Here is an 18,814-nt window from a genome sequence, read left to right on the forward strand (position 1 = left end):
TCATGACAAAAAACATAAAGCTCTTTACCACCACAAATTCTTATCTCGATGCATTTTCTGTAGCAATATATCACTTTTCATCTGTTATCGTGACAGGTCTATGTAATCTTGACTTAGACTTTATTGATACACAAACTAAACTGATACTGATTGAACTGATTGATACACAAGTGAAATTATTTGGACACAGTAGCTCACCTGTCACAATATATTGTATTAACAAAGAGAAACAAATATACAGTATATAAATGCTATAATAAATTCTAAATAAGTAGCAAACATAGCCAGAGACTTGAGTCAAATAAGGCATAATTATATAAATGTATATGTATAAATCAAAATATTATCTGTTACATAAGGGTAAGTTGCTGTACAGCTGTAGGAAGTATTATCTGTTACATAAGGGTGAGTTTTTGTACAGTTGTAGGGAGTATTATAAGACATAAGGCTGAGTTGTTGTACAGTTGTATGGAGTATTACATAAGGGTGAGTTGTTCTACAGCTGTAGGGAGCATTATCTGTCACATAAGGGTGAGTTGTACAGTTGTAGGGAGTATTATATTACATAAGGGTGAGTTTTTGTACAGTTGTAGGGAGTATTATATTACATAAGGGTGAGTTGTTTTACAGTTGTGTGGAGTATTATATTACATAAAGCTAAATTGTTGTACAGTTGTAGGGAGTATTATAGGACATAAGGCTGAGTTGTTGTACAGTTGTATGGAGTATTACATAAGGGTGAGTTGTTCTACAGCTGTAGGGAGTATTATCTGTCACATAAGGGTGAGTTGTACAGTTGTAGGGAGTATTATATTACATAAGGGTGAGTTTTTGTACAGTTGTAGGGAGTATTATCTATTACATAAGGGTGAGTTGTTTTACAGTTGTGTGGAGTATTATATTACATAAGGCTAAATTGTTGTACAGTTGTAGGGAGTATTATAGGACATAAGGCTGAGTTGTTGTACAATTGTATGGAGTATTACATAAGGGTGAGTTGTTCTACAGCTGTAGGGAGCATTATCTGTCACATAAGGGTGAGTTGTACAGTTGTAGGGAGTATTATATTATATAAGGGTAAGTTGTTGTACAGTTGTAGGGAGTATTATCTATTACATAAGGGTGAGTTGTTGTACAGTTGTAGGGAGTATTATCTGTTATATAAGAGTGAGTTGTTGTACAGTTGTATGGAGTAAGTGTTGTATCACGTGACTAAAGGATAGTTCACGTCAAAAAAGCTCTTTACCACTGCAAATTCTTACCCCGGTGCATTTACTCCGCACGACCCTTCCACTTGTAATGAAAACGGGATGGGGCGTAATCCACTACACACAAACATTTCCTGTAAACGTCTTCCGTGTGTTAATATTTCATAATTCATGTGGTTCAGATTAGACTTTTATGGGCGAGTTTATGCTGCTTGCTCCGTTCATTACTTTGTTGTGTTTAGAAGTATGAATTGCATCCTGGAACATCTGGTTTTAATCTGTTACTGTGGCTGTGAGGTGTTTGCATACAAGCAGATCTGTGTCGATATGTAGTCATAAAAAATATCAAGATTCAATTCAATATCAAATCCAAAAATATTATAGTGACTCTCACAACCTTCCTCTTATGAACTACGGGAAAATGACTATTAAAATCATAAAATACACATAAATCCATAATAAAAATGTCCAGTAATAATAGATTGGCCAAATGGCTTCCACACAAAAAATAAAAATAAATTAAATAAAGTCATAAACCACAGGAAACATCTGTATCGCATCTGACACTTTATATAATTGCTTTGTTAAAATGGAATACTTAAAAAATACCAGAACATTCCAGAAGCAGTCTACTTTTTTTTTTTTTTTAAGAAGACATTTCTTTTATCTAGTACTTTGTAATGAGTTATAACATAAGTTATTATTAACAGTTTATTATTTAACATTTTGTTGCAAAAAAAAAAAAAAAAAAAGTTGTGGATTTTCATTCATGTTTTTACTTTTGAAAAATTGCTGCACAACATTTTTGAAGCCTTTGTGTATGAATTTTTGAATAAGCACAAGTTAGTATATGGTAGTGGGTTAGGGGGTAGGTGAAAGCTGAAATTTTACAGGACTTCTCAAACATGCATGATCGAATCTCAACACAACTCTGAGTAAATTAAGGGAACAGTCCAAGGTCATTTTGCATAACATGTCTCTTTTAATTTTCCTATTTTTGTAACAAGGTATGCCGTGATGTTGCTCCTCTCAAGAACTAAAAACAAAATCCACCCAAGCACTGCGGCTTCGTCTTCCAACTTCTGCTTATAATTTCTTTAACCCATAGACTGTATAAAGAAGTGGACTAAGGGAATGTGCCTTCACCCATAGCGTTTGAATCCAGTCAAGTGAAGCTCGTCGAGGCTATAAGTTATAGCTGCAAATTTGGAGCCAAGTTCTATATTTGGAATAATGCATCCTGAATTTCGGACTTCTGGTCATCGCGCAATGAATACTGGGAAGGAACCTCCAAAAAAGTGAGCATCAAATCGCTATGTTTGATTTCCCAGTGGGATACGTCTATTGTGAAAGCCGATCTTTTCAATTCAAGAACCACGCTCCACATAGATCTGATTCCCTTTTGCAGTTATGGAGTTTGCAAACTTCCGAAGTCCGTTTTTCGCTATTAGGACATTCAACGACCACATAATTACAATGTCCGAATCCTATAACTAAAACATGACAATATCAGAACCAGAAACAATAGCGATATGGTTCAAAAGAATTGAAAAGATCGGCTTTGACAACAGACGCATCTCACTGGGAAATCAAACATGGTAGTTTGACGATCACTTTTTCGGAGGATCCTTCCCAGTATGCATTGCGTGATGACTGGAAGTCCGAAATCTGGGGTGCATGTACCGAACACGAGTACTATAGCAACCAAAGAGCCAATCCGGAGCGAGGATGCTGAAGGTAATGCCCCCTCCTGCCTTCGTCACTGGTTTAGCAGGGAGCAAGCGCTTTGCAACACTGCCATTCAGACCTGTTACTAACAGCTTCGGTGACCATGGGGGAAAAAAGACACCTAACAAAGTGAATTGGAGCCAGAGTCGATGGAGCCTGAAGCGGGCCCATGCCCACTTCCTATTTGAAGAGCAGCTATCAGGTTAGCTATTTCCGCTTATAGTACATACAGCCTATACTTTTTACCATAGCCTCTATGGACCAAAGCAGTAAGCTCTGTTAAGATTTTTTTTTCTGGTTTATTTATTAGTTTTTATTTGTGAGAAACTTTAAGAAGCAACTGTAAAAAAAAAAAAAAAAAAGTAAAAAAAAAAAAAATCTCAGATCAAATTACGTCAGCCAATGACAGATACATTGCCATTACAATATTTACTTTACTGCTAACATTCAAATTATCCTTCACCCGAAAACCAGCTAAATCGACCATACCAAATCTAAAATCACTACTTACTACTCACTGAAGGCCATGTTTCTAATTTTGCAGTAAAAGTAAAAGTCGCAGACCTCAATGTTTAAGAAAATAGTTCTGATCCTAATCAAAAAATCTGAATTGAGGAACAGAGAGGAGCTACAGAAAACCACCATTTTGGTCGCTGGCACGTTCCACTGTTTATTTTGAGGACCAGAGGCTGTGAGTCACTGCACTGTCACATTTGCACCACTAAAGAGCCCCTTTGTTTAGACAGGTTTAGGTAGCGGTCACTTTCACATGAAACGCATTAACATCTGTGCAGTGCCACCATTATACAATAACTCTCACCACAACACATTATGAGTTATGTAAATACTTCTAAATTTAGCCGTAGGGAAGATTGCAAGCACATGTTTTATTGCCTGGGATCCTGAGTGCACCCTTCTTCTATTCTTTAAAAGTGCACTGTGTAACTTTTTGGTTGGGGGTCCGTCACCTGCTTGTTTCTATGGATACGTCATTAGTCTACTTGGAATGTTCTGCAGTATGACATTAAACAGCTCTACCTTACATTTAGTCAATTACAGGTGGTTTTATAGCTCAAAAATACCCCGAAAAACAGGCATTCTGACTGTGAGCGGGGCTGCCTCTCCACAGATCTGACCAGCAGCTTGTCCTGGTTTGGTCTCCATGGTTACAGAAAGGTTTAATGCCATATTGTGAAATATTCCAGACAAAGGAATAACACACGGGACAGGCCCTCCACCAGAAAAGATACACAATGCACCTTTAAGAAGAGTCTGGTCATCAGAATTCAGAGGGACATGATTGACAGCTCAGAGACATGTATGGTTAGCCAGGTTGGTGCCACCTTGTGCCTCTGCTCAATTTCACTTCCCTCCAGCGACTAGGTCAGGAATCGGAATACACTAGACGGTTTGCAAAAACTCCGTAAGTGTGAGTTCGGGCACCAGCCAATCAGCGAAGAGCCATACATTCTGTGTTGGCAACGATTCCTGAGATTGATTTAAAGCTCGAACAAAGAGAATGTTTGGTGAATTTTATCAAGGGGAAAGACGTTATTGCCCTTCTTCCAACGGGATTTGGGAAAAGCTTAATATATCAGTTAGCCCCGTTAGCGGCGCGTTACATACGTCATGACCAAATAACAGCGATTGGTTAAATGAAAAAAAGTACCCGCCTACTGTCCAGATAACGAATCCTACTGCAAGGTCAGACTGATAAATCGGGCTACATGTATGGTCCATCTGTATCAAAAACAAATATGACTGCTTATGAGGAAAACAGGAAGCTAAAACAACATAGCTGGGGACTGAAAACATCGCACTTTTCAGTAAAATCAATGAGCAAAGCACTAAACTCAAACTAATTTTGTTCAAACTGATGGATGACCAGAGAGCTCCTTTGCTTCTCATGCATCACTGAAACAAACAAACCTGATTACATGATGGAGGGAGTGGTGACCAGACCATTCACTGTATATATAAATGGGTGCGAAGTGGTTCCATTGAGGTCTGGCTCTGTCTTTCTATTCAGAGTAACTGCTGCTGTTGAGCTCGTCATTTTGGTCTTACAGTGTTTGTTTTAAACCACTTTACATGATCCATGATATTTTTATTTTGCTATTTTGTCCATAAATCAGGATATGAACATGAATAACAAACCAACCATGTGTCAGGTTTGGTTTAAGGATCTGGCCTTTTCAGCTCCAGTACAGATATTAATACTTAAAGGTGCATTGTGCAACTTTTTTTGGTGGAGGGTCCATCTAATGCTTGTCTCCATGGAGATGTTATTGCTTTGCCTGGAATGTTTCACAGCATGGCAAACCTTTCTATCTTGGAGATAGAAAGGTTTGCCATTCTGATAGAAAGATATCCATGGAGACCAAACCAGACCAAGTTACAGGTCAGATCTGTGGAGACACGACCCAGCTCACAATCAGAATACGTGTTTTTCTTGGTAATTTTGAGCTATAAAACCACCTGTAATTTTGTAAATGTAAATTAGAGCTGTTTAATGTTATACTGTTTAACATTCCAGGCATAGCAATGACATATCCATAGAAACAAGCAGGTGACGGACCCCCCAACCTAAAAGTTACATACTGCACCTTTTAGTTTTAAGTATGTGCCGATACCAGAGAATGAACTAGGAATGCCTTTTTTTAGTTAATTTATTACAGTTTACTTGTTACAAAGTTGGTCCAGTTTTGTTGTTTATCCTGAAGTAATGCATGAATAAAAGTTTAAACATTATTTTATCATTGAACCAATACTGATCCAGCTCCACTTTTTGGATTTGCGCCAATATCTAATACCAGTATCGGTAATGGTGCATCCTTAGTTTGATTGACAGCTGTCACAGATTGATGTTAAGGGCCCGCCCCAAGCCAAAATAACAGTGTGGGCAGGAAGGAGGAGTCCCTACAACCTCTTCCTAATACGCTTTCTGATTGTGGTCTGAATTTCCAAATATGGGCCCTGTCTTGAAATTAGCCGCTATAAGTCCCTTAAGGCCGCAACACACTACAGGATGTTTCGGTCTTAAACTATTTTTAAACCTATGGAAAAAAAGCGCACACCACAGACACGAGGAGAATCTTATTAGACTTAAAATCTCCAATCACAAAGACTGCTGCGGGATATGTCTGCGAACCACAGGCTGCAAAGTTGTGAGCACAATCGTGTCAGCTGTTTCCTGTCTGCAGTAAAACCACTCGCTCTGAGACTCTTAAGTGTTCAAAAGGTCAGAGCACTGCAGTTTTAGTTTAGACACAAGTCAAAACTGTGTTAGTATTATTTGTGAAATGTGGTGTAATACATGATTTGTAAAGGATAAAAGATTGGCAATACAGTACACAGGAAGTAGAGTCACTATCGCCAATCTGCAGCTTCACCTCGAGCCGTGCGCTGTGTGGATGTAAACAGACACATGTGAGGAACTACTCTCACCTTTTTACTTTCAAAGAACGCCTCAAACTGGATTAATAGAGCGGTTTTGTCATCTGGATGTCATTATTTGTGGAGGACAATTTCTATGGGTAATGTGGGTAAGATGCTGCACTTTAAATTTACCACTTTACGAAAGGTGAGTGATAAAGTCTCCTTGTTATTTTCGCCCTATCCCGAGTTTATATCTTGCGTCTCTGTGTCCGTCACTCCTCTGCCCCGATGCCTCTGTTTTATTGGCTGTCACTGTACCATTGCTGATGTTTGGCGGTTACGATCTGACAGTGACACCACACACATGAAGAGCGCGGCAGCTTCAGAATCGCACACGAAGACACAAAGTCGAGTCACGCCTCCCCGAACTCAGAGAGAAGAAAATCACAGCCAAAATCGGGCAAATTCTCCTGTAGTGTGTGGCGGCCTTAAGTCTATGAACCAAACCGCTATCCCTGTGTATAGAAAATAGAGCGATCGCCTGCCAGGCTGCATGTTTTACCACACAGTCAAATATTCAACAAAGAAGTGATTTCATTCATTCAAGTCCTTAAGCGACACGCCATGAGGTAATTGTAAAAGCAGTTATGTTTTCATTCATCATTCATTTTGCATTTCAATTTTCAGCCTCCACCCATGTCCCTGAATGCTCTGCGAAATACGTTTGACCTTTCCGTGACCCCTCCCCGGCCAGATTTTCCACGTCCACACTTAAAATTGAAAAATATGAAGGAAAAAATCATTAATCAAGGCCATGAGCAAAAATTAAGACTTGGAAGATATTTTTGCAGAAATTACAGAATATTAAAATGGCATCCGCGGTAATGGATGGAGGAGGATGTAGTTGTGTTGTACATGGAATTAAGCCTAGTCTTAAGTATTTATGCAGATGCAGTGAATTGTGAGTCAGACTTGAGGGCAGGATGGCGACTGTGAATGGTCGAGCCTACAGACAAGAATACAACAAAAAACACCGCTCTGTGACTGTTGTGTCCAAGTGGCTGGTCAGGGGCTCATGGTGCTGATGTTCAGATTTAAAAAGGAACTGTTATTAAAGACCAAACCAAACCAAGTTACAGGTCAGATCTGTGGAGAGGCAATCTCGCTCACAGTCAGAAAGCCTGATTTTCTAGGAATTTCTGAGCTATAAAACCACCTGTAATTGAATAGTGTAGAACATTCCAGGCAGAGCAATGACATAACCAGAGAAACAAGCAAGTAACAGTCCCCCAACCAAAAAAGTTACAAAAAAATGCACCTTTAAGAAAACTAGTTTTAAAATGGTCTGTAATGGTCTGAAGTTTTTCCTCACTTACCTTCTGCATTCAGAGCACTCTAATTATTCACTGTGATAAGTTTATAAGCACTTTTAATAGCTTTCATATTCTAGAGTAGCACCATGACATCAACTAGCATGCTAACCCAGCACTTCCTGATTCTCAGATAATAAAACACTTCATAATTTCGTGTAGAATGTACACAATTTGACCTCAAGTGCTGCTGCTTATACAATACACAAGACAATATTATAATCATCATAAAAAGGACAATGGATGAATTTATTTTAAAAATGCAAACTATAAAACATAAGAAAATGATAGATATTATACAAAGGTGACAGAGCTGTAAGTTTACATGCCCAAAAAGGAGTGGGAAATAGTATAATTTATTTAATCCCATCCCGTTCCTGATTACAAATACAATGTACTTTCAGTTTTCTGTTACAAGTAAGTTTATCAAAGACATGGATTATTATTAAAGGTGGACTGAGGGTCCGTCAAATGCTTTTCTCCATGGAGCTGCTTGGTCTGATTTCGTCTCCATTTTGATAGAAAGGTTTAATACTATACTGTGAAACACTCCAGACCAAGTTATAGGTCAGATCTGTGGAGAGGCACTCCTGCTCACAGTCAGAATGTCAGTTTTTCTAGGTATTTTTAAGCTATAAAACCAGCTGTAACTGAATAAATGTAAGGTAGAGCTCATGGGTGGGCAATTATTTTTTCCACAGGGGCACATGAGAAACCAAAATAGCTTAACTTAATTCTGCATAATATTAATTGAATTTCTTTATAAAAAACAGTAAAATAGCATTGTTTTGGCGCACTGGTAAGACTGGTAAAAGTTGATGTTATGACTAAGCAATGAAAAATTGAGGCCTTACAAAAAATGTCATTAATGTCTAAAATAAAAGTAACGCAGCTTTAGTCCATGCGTGAGGTAACATTATAAAATATGTTTATTTTTTAATGCCAAATGAGCTTAAACAGGCTGGTTAGAGTCAACCAATAGGCAGTATTAATGTGCATACTGTCGAACATTCCAGGCAGAGCAATGACATATCTATTGAAACAAGCAGGTGACGGACCTCCAATCAAAAAGTTTTCACTATTTTCATAATTCATATATTTTCCTTATATTTCCTTATATTAAGTCATTTCGTAGACACCAGAGACAGAGATACAAAAGCTTTCCATAATAGTTTGAGGATTGCAATTTTGTTATCTCATATGACACTGTTTTCAATATTTTTCTTTCCTATGCTGTCAGCTGTCATTTACCTATTTGATGATTTTATAAAAGTGAAGCATTGGTGCCAATATGAAACAGAGAGGCACCCAAATTGACAGACTTTTGCACGGGGAAAAAATGCGCCTTTATCACGTCAAAACCCGTGTTGTGTTTCCCAGTTAATCCCGCCATGTGTCTTTGATTCTAAACTCCCATTTGCTTCCGCACATTTCAAATGAGTATCTGGCTTTGTGTTTTATTGTGAACGTCAACTCCAGTTAAACTTCGTGAGAAAAGAAAAAAACATGGCCGATTATTGTTACCAAGCAAACAAGTGGTAACTACTGTGTTTTTGTGTTCACACATGCAGCGTAATGTGTGAAGGGCGCAGGCCAGGAGGCAGGAGGGAGACGAGAGAGAGGAGGGGAGGTAGCGCCGTGCTGACTTTTATTGTTGTTCAAGTCTTTATTCGTCTCAGATGGCGACTCAATCCCCCAGCCGCTACACACTGGCTCCTTTGTTCTGGCGCTCTGGGCCTGCCGTGCCCGCTGCCCTGCCCGCGTGCCTGCCTCCTCCCCGCCACCTTCCCCTGACTCTTCTCATGCCCGCGTACTTATGGTTTTATTTCCGTCTTTCAGTTTTTACTGTTTGGAACTTTTGGATAAAATTCCTCAAAAGTACATTCCAGCTGTTTTATGAAATGTGTTGTAAAAGGCTCATAGGTGAAATTTGTAAAAGGATGTTTTAATAAAGGCTGTACAAAGCGGTAGATATCTATATTAGAGGTTCAGACGTGAGGTTTGGCTCTAACGTAATACTTATTTTTAACTGCCTATTTCAAAAACACACTAAATGAGTTTGCACAATGTACGTCAAATTATGAATTATTGTACAAAGTGATAAAGGCCAAAGGAAAAAATGACTCAATTTATTTTTCGTCATTTGAACATGTGGTTGGTTCAAATTATGTTTTTGAGATACATATGAACTTAGAGGAACATAACTTTCTTTATTTTATGCAGCACATATATTGACATGATAATACATTTTTACACACGATGTTGATCAGTTGACCAGTCAATTTCCAAACTAAAACACAATTTAATTTTCAACACCAAAATACATTTTTAATATTATTTTGTGATCTTAAAGTGGTTTTAATATAGATGCTGCAACTCTTTGGGGCATTAAAGTTTGTCCTAATTGTATTTTTTTGTTTTTAATTAAATCTAGTTTTGATTTCATTTGAATCTATTTTTTAAAAATTAGTATAGGTCATTATTTTTTCACCCATAACAGTGTATCATATTTGACTTAGGGCGACAGAAGCTCAGTTGGTTTGTGTTTGTCCACTGACTAGAAGGTTGGCAGTTCAAATCCTGCTCTCGACATAAACATCATAAGATTCCACAGACTGACACGGTGTGATTCCTGCTTCGAGAGATGAGTGCTGCTGTTGTGTCCTACTTACCCCACCTTGCTGCCAGTGTCTACATACACTGGTGCATATTAATATATATAAGCGTGTGAATAGGTGAGTGTTGCCTTACAGGAAAAGTACTGTATAAAAAAAATTTGACAATTTCAAACTAAAATTGTGATAAAGAAGAAAGAGAACTGCAGTTCTTTGAAGCTCTCAAATTTTATGAGGTTTTAGTTTTAGTTTTTCCTCGAGTGAAGCAGAAAAGAGGGGAAGGTAAAGTTTGTCCTAATTGTATTTTTTTCTTTTTAAATCTAGTTTTGATTTGGTTTGAATCTATTTTATTATTATTATTATTTTTTATTAGTATAGGTAATTATTCTTTCAACACCCATAACACACAGCCTGCTTTAGGCAATGTCTTGTATTTGTGCTTGTCCACTGATTCGAAGGTTGGCAGTTCGAATCCCGCTCTCAACATAAACATCATACGTAGAACAGTCAGATCCACTGGCCCACAGATTGGTGGTGTGATTCTGAAATAAAATTTGGGAGCTTCAAAAAACTGCAGTGTGGAGCGCTTTCTTCTTTTGCAGAGTTTGTGTTTGGACCCAGCAGGCAGTCACAATTTTTGTTGGTTGTGCCTGTCTCTATCTACCAGTACCATTCCAAACTAAAGCATAAACATCTCTCTTGCAGCCAGTTGACGATCCAGGGTCCAATATTTTCACTTTGTATATCCATTCAAAATCATTATCTCCCTATCTAACAATAAACAATTCATATAGTTCTAACCATACGTATTAGTCATTTTCTTAGACCTCTAGTTGGACTTTAGGTTAACACACTTTCACATGCCCAGAATGACCCCAGCCCTGACCCGCACAGTGTCAGAGGTTAATGCGTTGTTACCTTAACGCTCTGTTCTAATGGTCACCTCTTATTCCCCTGTTTACCTCCTCTCTCTCTCACACACAGGCAGGTAAAAGCAGGAGCAGACCTGGAATGCCACTGACAAATTTACCTTTCCGGATTTGTTTTGTCTCTCAACGTTCAGCCCCTTCTATTATTTGCACATGGGCAGGAAAGTGGAGCCGGGGCCAGATCACAGGGACCCTCCACGCACCATTCACGACGCCTTGTGTGGCAGAGATCCCCATCTGCAGCCCTCTTGACCTCCGACCTCACGCAAACAGTAGTGTGTATAACCTGAGCTGTCAAAACGCTTTAACCTGAGCCCCCAGGATACAATCGGCACCAACCACACACAAGTCCGCCACAATGGAGTTGGCTGGTAATTTAGGGGCTCTTGAAACACAACTGGATTTATTCTTGCAGTTATATCATACACAGTTATATCATACTAACATAATTACAGAGTGGAAGTTGCTGTGCTTTAGTGTTTAGTGTTTTTAGTGTCACAATACAAAAATCTTTTAATTTGATGTAATTTTTGATGCAAATGAATAGAAGTTTGTTTAATCTGATCATTTGATCTCAGTTCTGATTTAGATCAAGACCATTCTAAAGAAAGGGACCAGATTTTCAAAATGTAAAACTGGGACAGCCCTGCTCTGAGGTGGGGTGGGGGTAACAATAAAATTGTGACAAAGAGCATGTAATTAAGAACATTGTTTTGCACTCAGTTAATTTGTGGCTCAGTCACGGCTCTTTCACGACCCACTTGTGACTGAGTATAATTTGAGGGATTATGACAGTACAACTGAGCACATTGTTTTGTGTGCTGGTCATTTCAAGCACGGATTTGTCTGTTTTGGATAAACAGATGACTACACAGTCTCTTCTTGAGTCTTTACTGTTGGCTGGATAACAAAGTGGTGTTTGGAATTCTTGAATATGAATATCCAGTTAAACTAACAGTGACAATAGGAGCTCAGGTAGTACTTGTGTACTCAGTATGGTCGGCTTCTTGTAAGCAATGACTCATGGTGGTGCTGCTCATGTCTGTGAGGTCAGGGCGATTCTTCTACAACTTTTGTCAGAATTTGTCAGATCACAGCTCCAAAACCTCAAATCGTAAGGTTCCAACATGTAGAAATTTCACATGATAAACTTAACAACAGCCAATCAGAGCAGCCAAACTGCACCAGGCACCTGTTGCCTAGTGACAGCTCTTATAGTGTAGAAATAAAGTAAGACACAGACACTGAGTTTGTGCAAACGTTTATCATAATTGCTATAATGACTGTAACAGGGACCTTCAGATCACACTGCAGGGTCTGTGGTTGTTACAAGCAGTCTTTAATCCACATGGGTTTCTCCTTTTAGTTAAATATTTGCTGTGAACAAGAGCACATGGAGATACACTGCTCACCTCATATTTTCAATCTGATGATATCACGTGACTCTTGCTCTGTCCTCTGCATGCAGCAAGTTGAGAGTGGTGTGGCTGTCCTAATGTCTGTGGTCTGCACACTTTATATCACGTCAAGATTTTAAAATCCTCATGGGTGCCACTGGATTGGCTTGAAAGTTGGTTCTGGTGTCACTGGGCAAGACACTTCAGTCATGCCTGTGAACATAGTGTGAAAGAGTGAATTGTAGTGGTGTGCAAGGCCAGAGGTGCAGAATGGCAATAACTTTTTTTTGTTAGTCCTGAGAGACGCCTTGGTTGTTGACTGTTTGTGGTTATAACTTGTATTTCTATAAAGAACAAAGAAAAATCTATAAATTATACTCTACCTTTTATTATTGTAATCATTAACTAAATATAACTGTCCAGGAATGATGTAGTGGTTGAGAGTTTGTTGAGCAAGGTGGGCTTTCATGCAGATGTAACTTTAAACCAGCACTTAGAATGTATGAATGGATCACAAAGAAATGCCTCTGTAATGCCTCGGATACAGTGGCACAGTATGGAAACCATTCTATGTACCCTTAAATGGGCAGGCAATCTTTTTGGAGAATGTATAGTCCGTGTAGAATCATGGAAATCCAGGGGTGACAGAAAGGTAAAGGCGAGAGGGAGTTAAGTGAGCGCATCGGCAGCGGCAGGCAGAATGGCGTTTTCTTTGTATGGTCTGTTTTGGTTGGCACAGGTGTTAATGGGTTAATGTGCCGGAGAACACTGAACAGTCTCTACAGCGGCCTGCACCCAAGGGTCTCACAGACACACACATGCTTGTACCTGGAGGGTACCATAACATGTTTGAAGTACTATATATATAATATTGGAAAAGATAAAGTTAATAAAGAATAAAGATAAAGTTTTATAACACTGCTACAGTAACCCAAAAGTAGAATATATATATATATATATTTTTTAAAGTGAACCATTTTGTAAAAAAAAAAAAATAGCCCAATTAAACACCAGTAGTTGTGGTATCAACAATGTGTCATAGATGGGAATGATTCAACCAACTACAGCTCAAACGTTAGAATACGGATTTAAAGGCACTGTACTGGGTTTTTACTGTCTTAAAACGTGAAAAACAGAACAAGTTCAGTTTGCAGTGGTCCATACTTATTCGTCACTTACCTTATGCATTCATGCATCCTAATTATTCACCACTATGTGTTTATTAGCGGTGTACACAACTTTTATAGGCCAGAGTGGAGTTTGCCGTCACGGTAATGCTAACAACAACTAGCACGCTAACCGCACACTTCCTATTGACCAAATAAAAATAAAATAAAATAAAATGATGCATTAGATGCAGACAGTACAAAGCTGACTTGTTTTGACTTCAGCAGCTACTTATGAAATATACACTACTGGTCAAGAGTTTTCGAACACCACACTTTTTTCCAGTTTTTTACTGTTTACTGTTGACCAAAATGTATTCTACTTTTAATTCATGAAAGTGTCCTCCAGTTGAACACACTCGTGGCATTCTTTTTGCAATAGAAATCAAATATTCAGAAAGTTCTTCCCAAGTCTGTTGCAGAAGTTCCCATAAATGTGTGGCACTTGTAGGTTGCTTTACTCTTCTGTCCAGTTCATCCCAAACCATCTCGATGAGGTTTAAGTCTGGAGACTGTGCTGGGCACTCCATGTTTTCAAGTTCACCATCTTGTTCTTTTTTCTTGAGGTAGTTTTGGCAGAGCTTGGACTTGTGTTTTGTACCTTTTTCTTTCTTTTTTTTTAACCTCTGTCTGTTCAGTTCTTACCTTTGTACCATTTCAAGCTCTTCATTGGACTTGCACGACAAATTGCAATAAATAACTGGAAAAATTAGGGTGCTCAAAAGCTTTTGACCGGTAAGGTACCTGTACTTGGGTAAAAAAAAAAAAAATTGCTCAAATACAAACAAAACAGTATGGTACATCATCTTTAAAGTACCCATATTTTGCTATTTTCTGATCGATGTTTTAAAGTTGTTTCCACATCAAACATGTGTGAATGAAACAAAACACAACTTTGTTTTTGAGGAGGTAACAGCATTATAACATGGTTTAATAGTTAATATCACCTAATATATTCATCCAAATGTTGTGTCTCTCAAATTATTTTTTTTTCCTCATTATTAATTTTTGATTTCATAATTTAGTTAAGGTTAATGCACTTTCAAACACTAACCTCTCTTACCTGTAGCTCACGTCCAGACAGATAAAGCTTTTTGCAGATGGCCCACACCAAATGATGAAAAGCTCAGAAGAACAGAGGAGCAGAACGGATGGATGGTTTAGAGGATTATTCAGTGTCTCCTCTTGGCGTTGTTTGTTACTTCTAATGGGCCTGGGAACACTTAGAGCACTTAAACCAGTCTGACCACTCTGACCCGGGGGCCAAAGGGTTAAAAGCCTCGCGCTGACAGACGGGAAGACAGAATAGTGCGGTAGGTTAGGAATAAAAAAAAAATTAGATTAGTGATTTATGTTTAAAAGGACAGTGCAGTCATACATAGTCACAGAATATAGTGTGTGTGGCGAGTACTAATTCTCAACCTCTGTCCCGGTTTTGTCTTTTCTCTACAATAAACACTTCAAAACAGTTTAAAAGCACAATCTGCAAACACATTCTTACAACAGTGCAGTTTCACATTTCAGACATCCCCACATTCACACACACAGTACAATATTTACTGGTGGTTACATCTCTGGTTTGTTTTTAACTGAGACTTGAGACTTGAACAGCTTAAGCTCTGTTCTGCGCTTTAGTTCAAGAGGATTGTGAGTTTCCATAGTTTAGAATATTGATATGAAAAAGCTGTCTGTCCAAATGTGGTTCTGCGCTGTGGGATTGGACAGTTGTTACTGGAGGTGCTTCTGGTGACTCTGTTGCTGGTTTGAAAGGTTCCACGCTATGGCATTAAGCTCATCTATGTTGCATTTATTCAATTACAGGGGTTTTACTGCTCAAAAATATAGTGAAAAACTTAGCTGTTTTGTATGCAGAATAAGAGTTTTTTTGTTGTTTGTGGACGAAATTGTGGTACTATTGCAATTACTCTTGCAGCCCAAACCACGTAGAAGATTTAATGAAGAGAACATGAACATTTGCTAATATGGATTGTCTACTTTGTCAAAGCATCTGACAGTGCGTTGAGAAGGACTTTTCTCTGTGTCTATGGCTTCCATCTTCTCTCTTGGATGAGTAAGAGGTGGTGTCATCGTCTCCTTTTATCTGCTCTCATCCATCTCAGGTGCTGCTGCTCTGTCTCTCTTCAGACTGAGGTTCATTTAGCCCTCGGCGGGTCTGTGGGATGCATTTGGACTGCACAGGTTAGAGAAATAAAAAGTCCAGTCATGAGCTCATCCTATTTGTACAAAGGTAAAAACAGATCTTCAGTTGGATTACAGAGGTTCAGGTAGATCAGTGGTCTCTTTGTGAATCCAAAACAAACTGTAGTCCTTCCTTCATTACATGTTTTTGTTTTGTTTTTGTAATGAGGACATTTGTTGCCTGGTGAATCCAGACTGATATCTCCCTGTAAACACACAGAGAGAGATATCTCTCTGGTCCCCACTCCCTCCGACGCATCTCCAGCCAGAACCAAACATGTTTGTGCAATCAGATTTGTTTTTGTAGTGACTCATGAGAAACAAAGAAGCTCGTAGATCACCGATCATTTACAAACAAGATCAAATTATCTCACCTCAGATTAACAGAGGTTAGATCTTTGCTCATTGATTCTCTTTTTTTTCTCACTCATTTTTCCATAATTGTTTTGATAAAAAGCAGTTTTCTAATTGGGTGTGCTTGGGTACTAAACCTTAGTTTCACTGTGCTTTCTGAAAAATGTTCTTTCAAATCTGTTTTTATGTGTGAACTGCTCTGAGAACTGATCCTCTGGGGTCAATAACATTTTATGCATCTGAAAATTACAATATCGTTGTCAGCCTCAATTGGGTTATTGCATGTTTAACACAGTTATGATGCACTGCCCTGTTGTTTTATATAGGGATAATATGTACTTTTTATGTTTTTGAGATTTTCATTATTAAAATGAGAAAGAATCCTGCATCACCAATCTTTGCAAAAGTGAATTTATTTAGTGCTTTAAGAAGGCCACACGGCTGAAGTACAAGGATTGACGTGTGTGGTATTCCTTGACATTGATGTGCACTCGCCTTTGCATTGCCCCTGCTCCTTTTCCTGAGATATTCATTATGGTCAATACGGCCTGAAACCCTCCACTGTACTTAAAGATATCAGTGAAGTATCCTTTCCATCTGCCTAAGTGGAATCGCTCACATTACCTCACTGCTCCTATTGAGAGCACACAAATCCTACATACATACAGCTCCAATCTGAAATGACCAGTTCTTGTCCAGAGGCGCACACATACTTGGTCTGCAGTCACCTGTAACAGTGGGAGCTCCTCACGGCCCATTACTCCAGCACGCACTTCGGCCCAGGCCATTAGCTGTAATATATCCCTCCACTCACTCCCATACCATCTCCCCCTCTCCGGCTTCTCTTTCTCTTTGTTGGTTTTGGGATATTTAAAGGGAAGCTTCAAGTCATCGCCCTCCTCACATGCTACATATCTTTGAATGTTAGCGTCGCTGGATGTGAGTTCTCTCTCCTCACCTCAGCTCCAGTTGTAGCCGTGCCCTCAGATCTCTGTTTAAACCTGAGCGGATCTGGTCAGTATTACTGTATCCTGTTCTATCAACAGTTTGAAAATGCTGACGCTGTGAGTGTGTGGTCTCTGCTGTTTCCTATGCTTTTCTTTCCACTGGTAAAATCTATTCAGCACTATAATCTGAAGGATTTTACTTCAGTATTTAAGGACGGAATAAAACTGATTACGCATAATTCCAGTACAGTTTGAAACATAATCTGCAATCATTCTAAATTGCGGCCTCTTTCCTCTAAGCAAGAAGGTTCTGGGTTCGACTCTCATGCCTTTCTGGATTTAATTTACATGTTTTGCCCATGTCATAAACCTAAAACATGTACAATAGGGTAAACTTACAGCAGAATGGGTGCACTGTTCCTAAATTGTTTCTCCAGCAGAAGAATGAGCCAAATGCATAGTACAAATTTCCGCAGATAATAAAGCTGACCTCAACTTTAATTCCCCAATGAGAAATAACTGTCAAATTAACTAATATTACATCAACAAAATTGTCAAAATTTGTGATTATTGTTTTTATGTTTTCCAGGTGCTGGCTCTTCGACTGTAGTTACATTTTCTGCGTTCCTAAATGGCCACTATCCGCCTGCTGACCTGATTGGAGACGTCACTGTGTCCTACAACGCCCCCACAGGTAAATCCTGCTACTACACCTCTCTCTTTGTCATTTGTGTATGTCTCCATCTCAATCCAATCAGCATGTCTAAATCATCATTTATAGACATTTTTATACACTATAATAAACCACCATTAATGGACACATATAATGCAGATTTGTGGCTTTAATCCCCTTTTAAACATGCTTTTTGATACTAAATGATTCATAATTTATGTCTACATTGTGATAACACACTTTAACTATACCTCCATTGTTATTTATGTGTTGGAGCGCGCTCTGCTGTCAACAACAGGAATGAATAATGGGAAAATAAACAAATAGTCCGGTGATGGTTTATGGACTTGAAAACTACAGAAGGATTTTTACATATGACGCAACAATCTGGGCAAAATGTCAACGTAGCAAAGTGCAACTCCACGTATGTTTTTGATCAGGGAACATGTATCTTTTAATAACAACATGTCCACAGTCTCTTTTCAAAGTTTTCACTAGAGTCACTAGAGACAGTACGCCAAGTTTCCCAAACAGAATCCTCTAGTTTCAGAGTACCATATTTTCTGGACTATAAATCGCTCCGTAGTCGCACCAGCCAAAGAATGTATAATGAAGAAGAAAAAAACATATATAAGTCGCACCGGACTATTAAGTCGCACTCAGAGACCAGGAACCAACATTTCGCCTTGAAAAGCAAGTTATGGTAATAACAATAGAACAGAGCACAAGAGGATGAATAGATGTCTGGTATGTTAACATCACATATGAAGAGTTATTCAGATAATTATAGCATAAACAACAAAACAACAAGTTTACCAAACTCTCCATCTCACTCCAAATCACTAAATCA

The 18,814-nt window shown here is 38.6% G+C and overlaps 1 protein-coding gene across 1 annotated transcript in view; it reads left to right on the plus strand.

Moving 5' to 3' along the window:
- The window catches only part of bbs9 (Bardet-Biedl syndrome 9), a 302,584-nt gene that overhangs the window by 40,082 nt on the left and 243,688 nt on the right, over window positions 1–18,814 (plus strand). The window contains 1 exon segment of the mRNA XM_055164219.1: window positions 17,881–17,985. Coding sequence (XP_055020194.1) covers window positions 17,881–17,985 — 105 coding nt within the window.

This window comes from Boleophthalmus pectinirostris, unplaced genomic scaffold (genome assembly GCF_026225935.1).
Source record: "Boleophthalmus pectinirostris isolate CB_2022bp ecotype Guang Dong unplaced genomic scaffold, ASM2622593v1 HiC_scaffold_6, whole genome shotgun sequence".
NCBI lineage: Eukaryota > Metazoa > Chordata > Actinopteri > Gobiiformes > Gobiidae > Boleophthalmus > Boleophthalmus pectinirostris.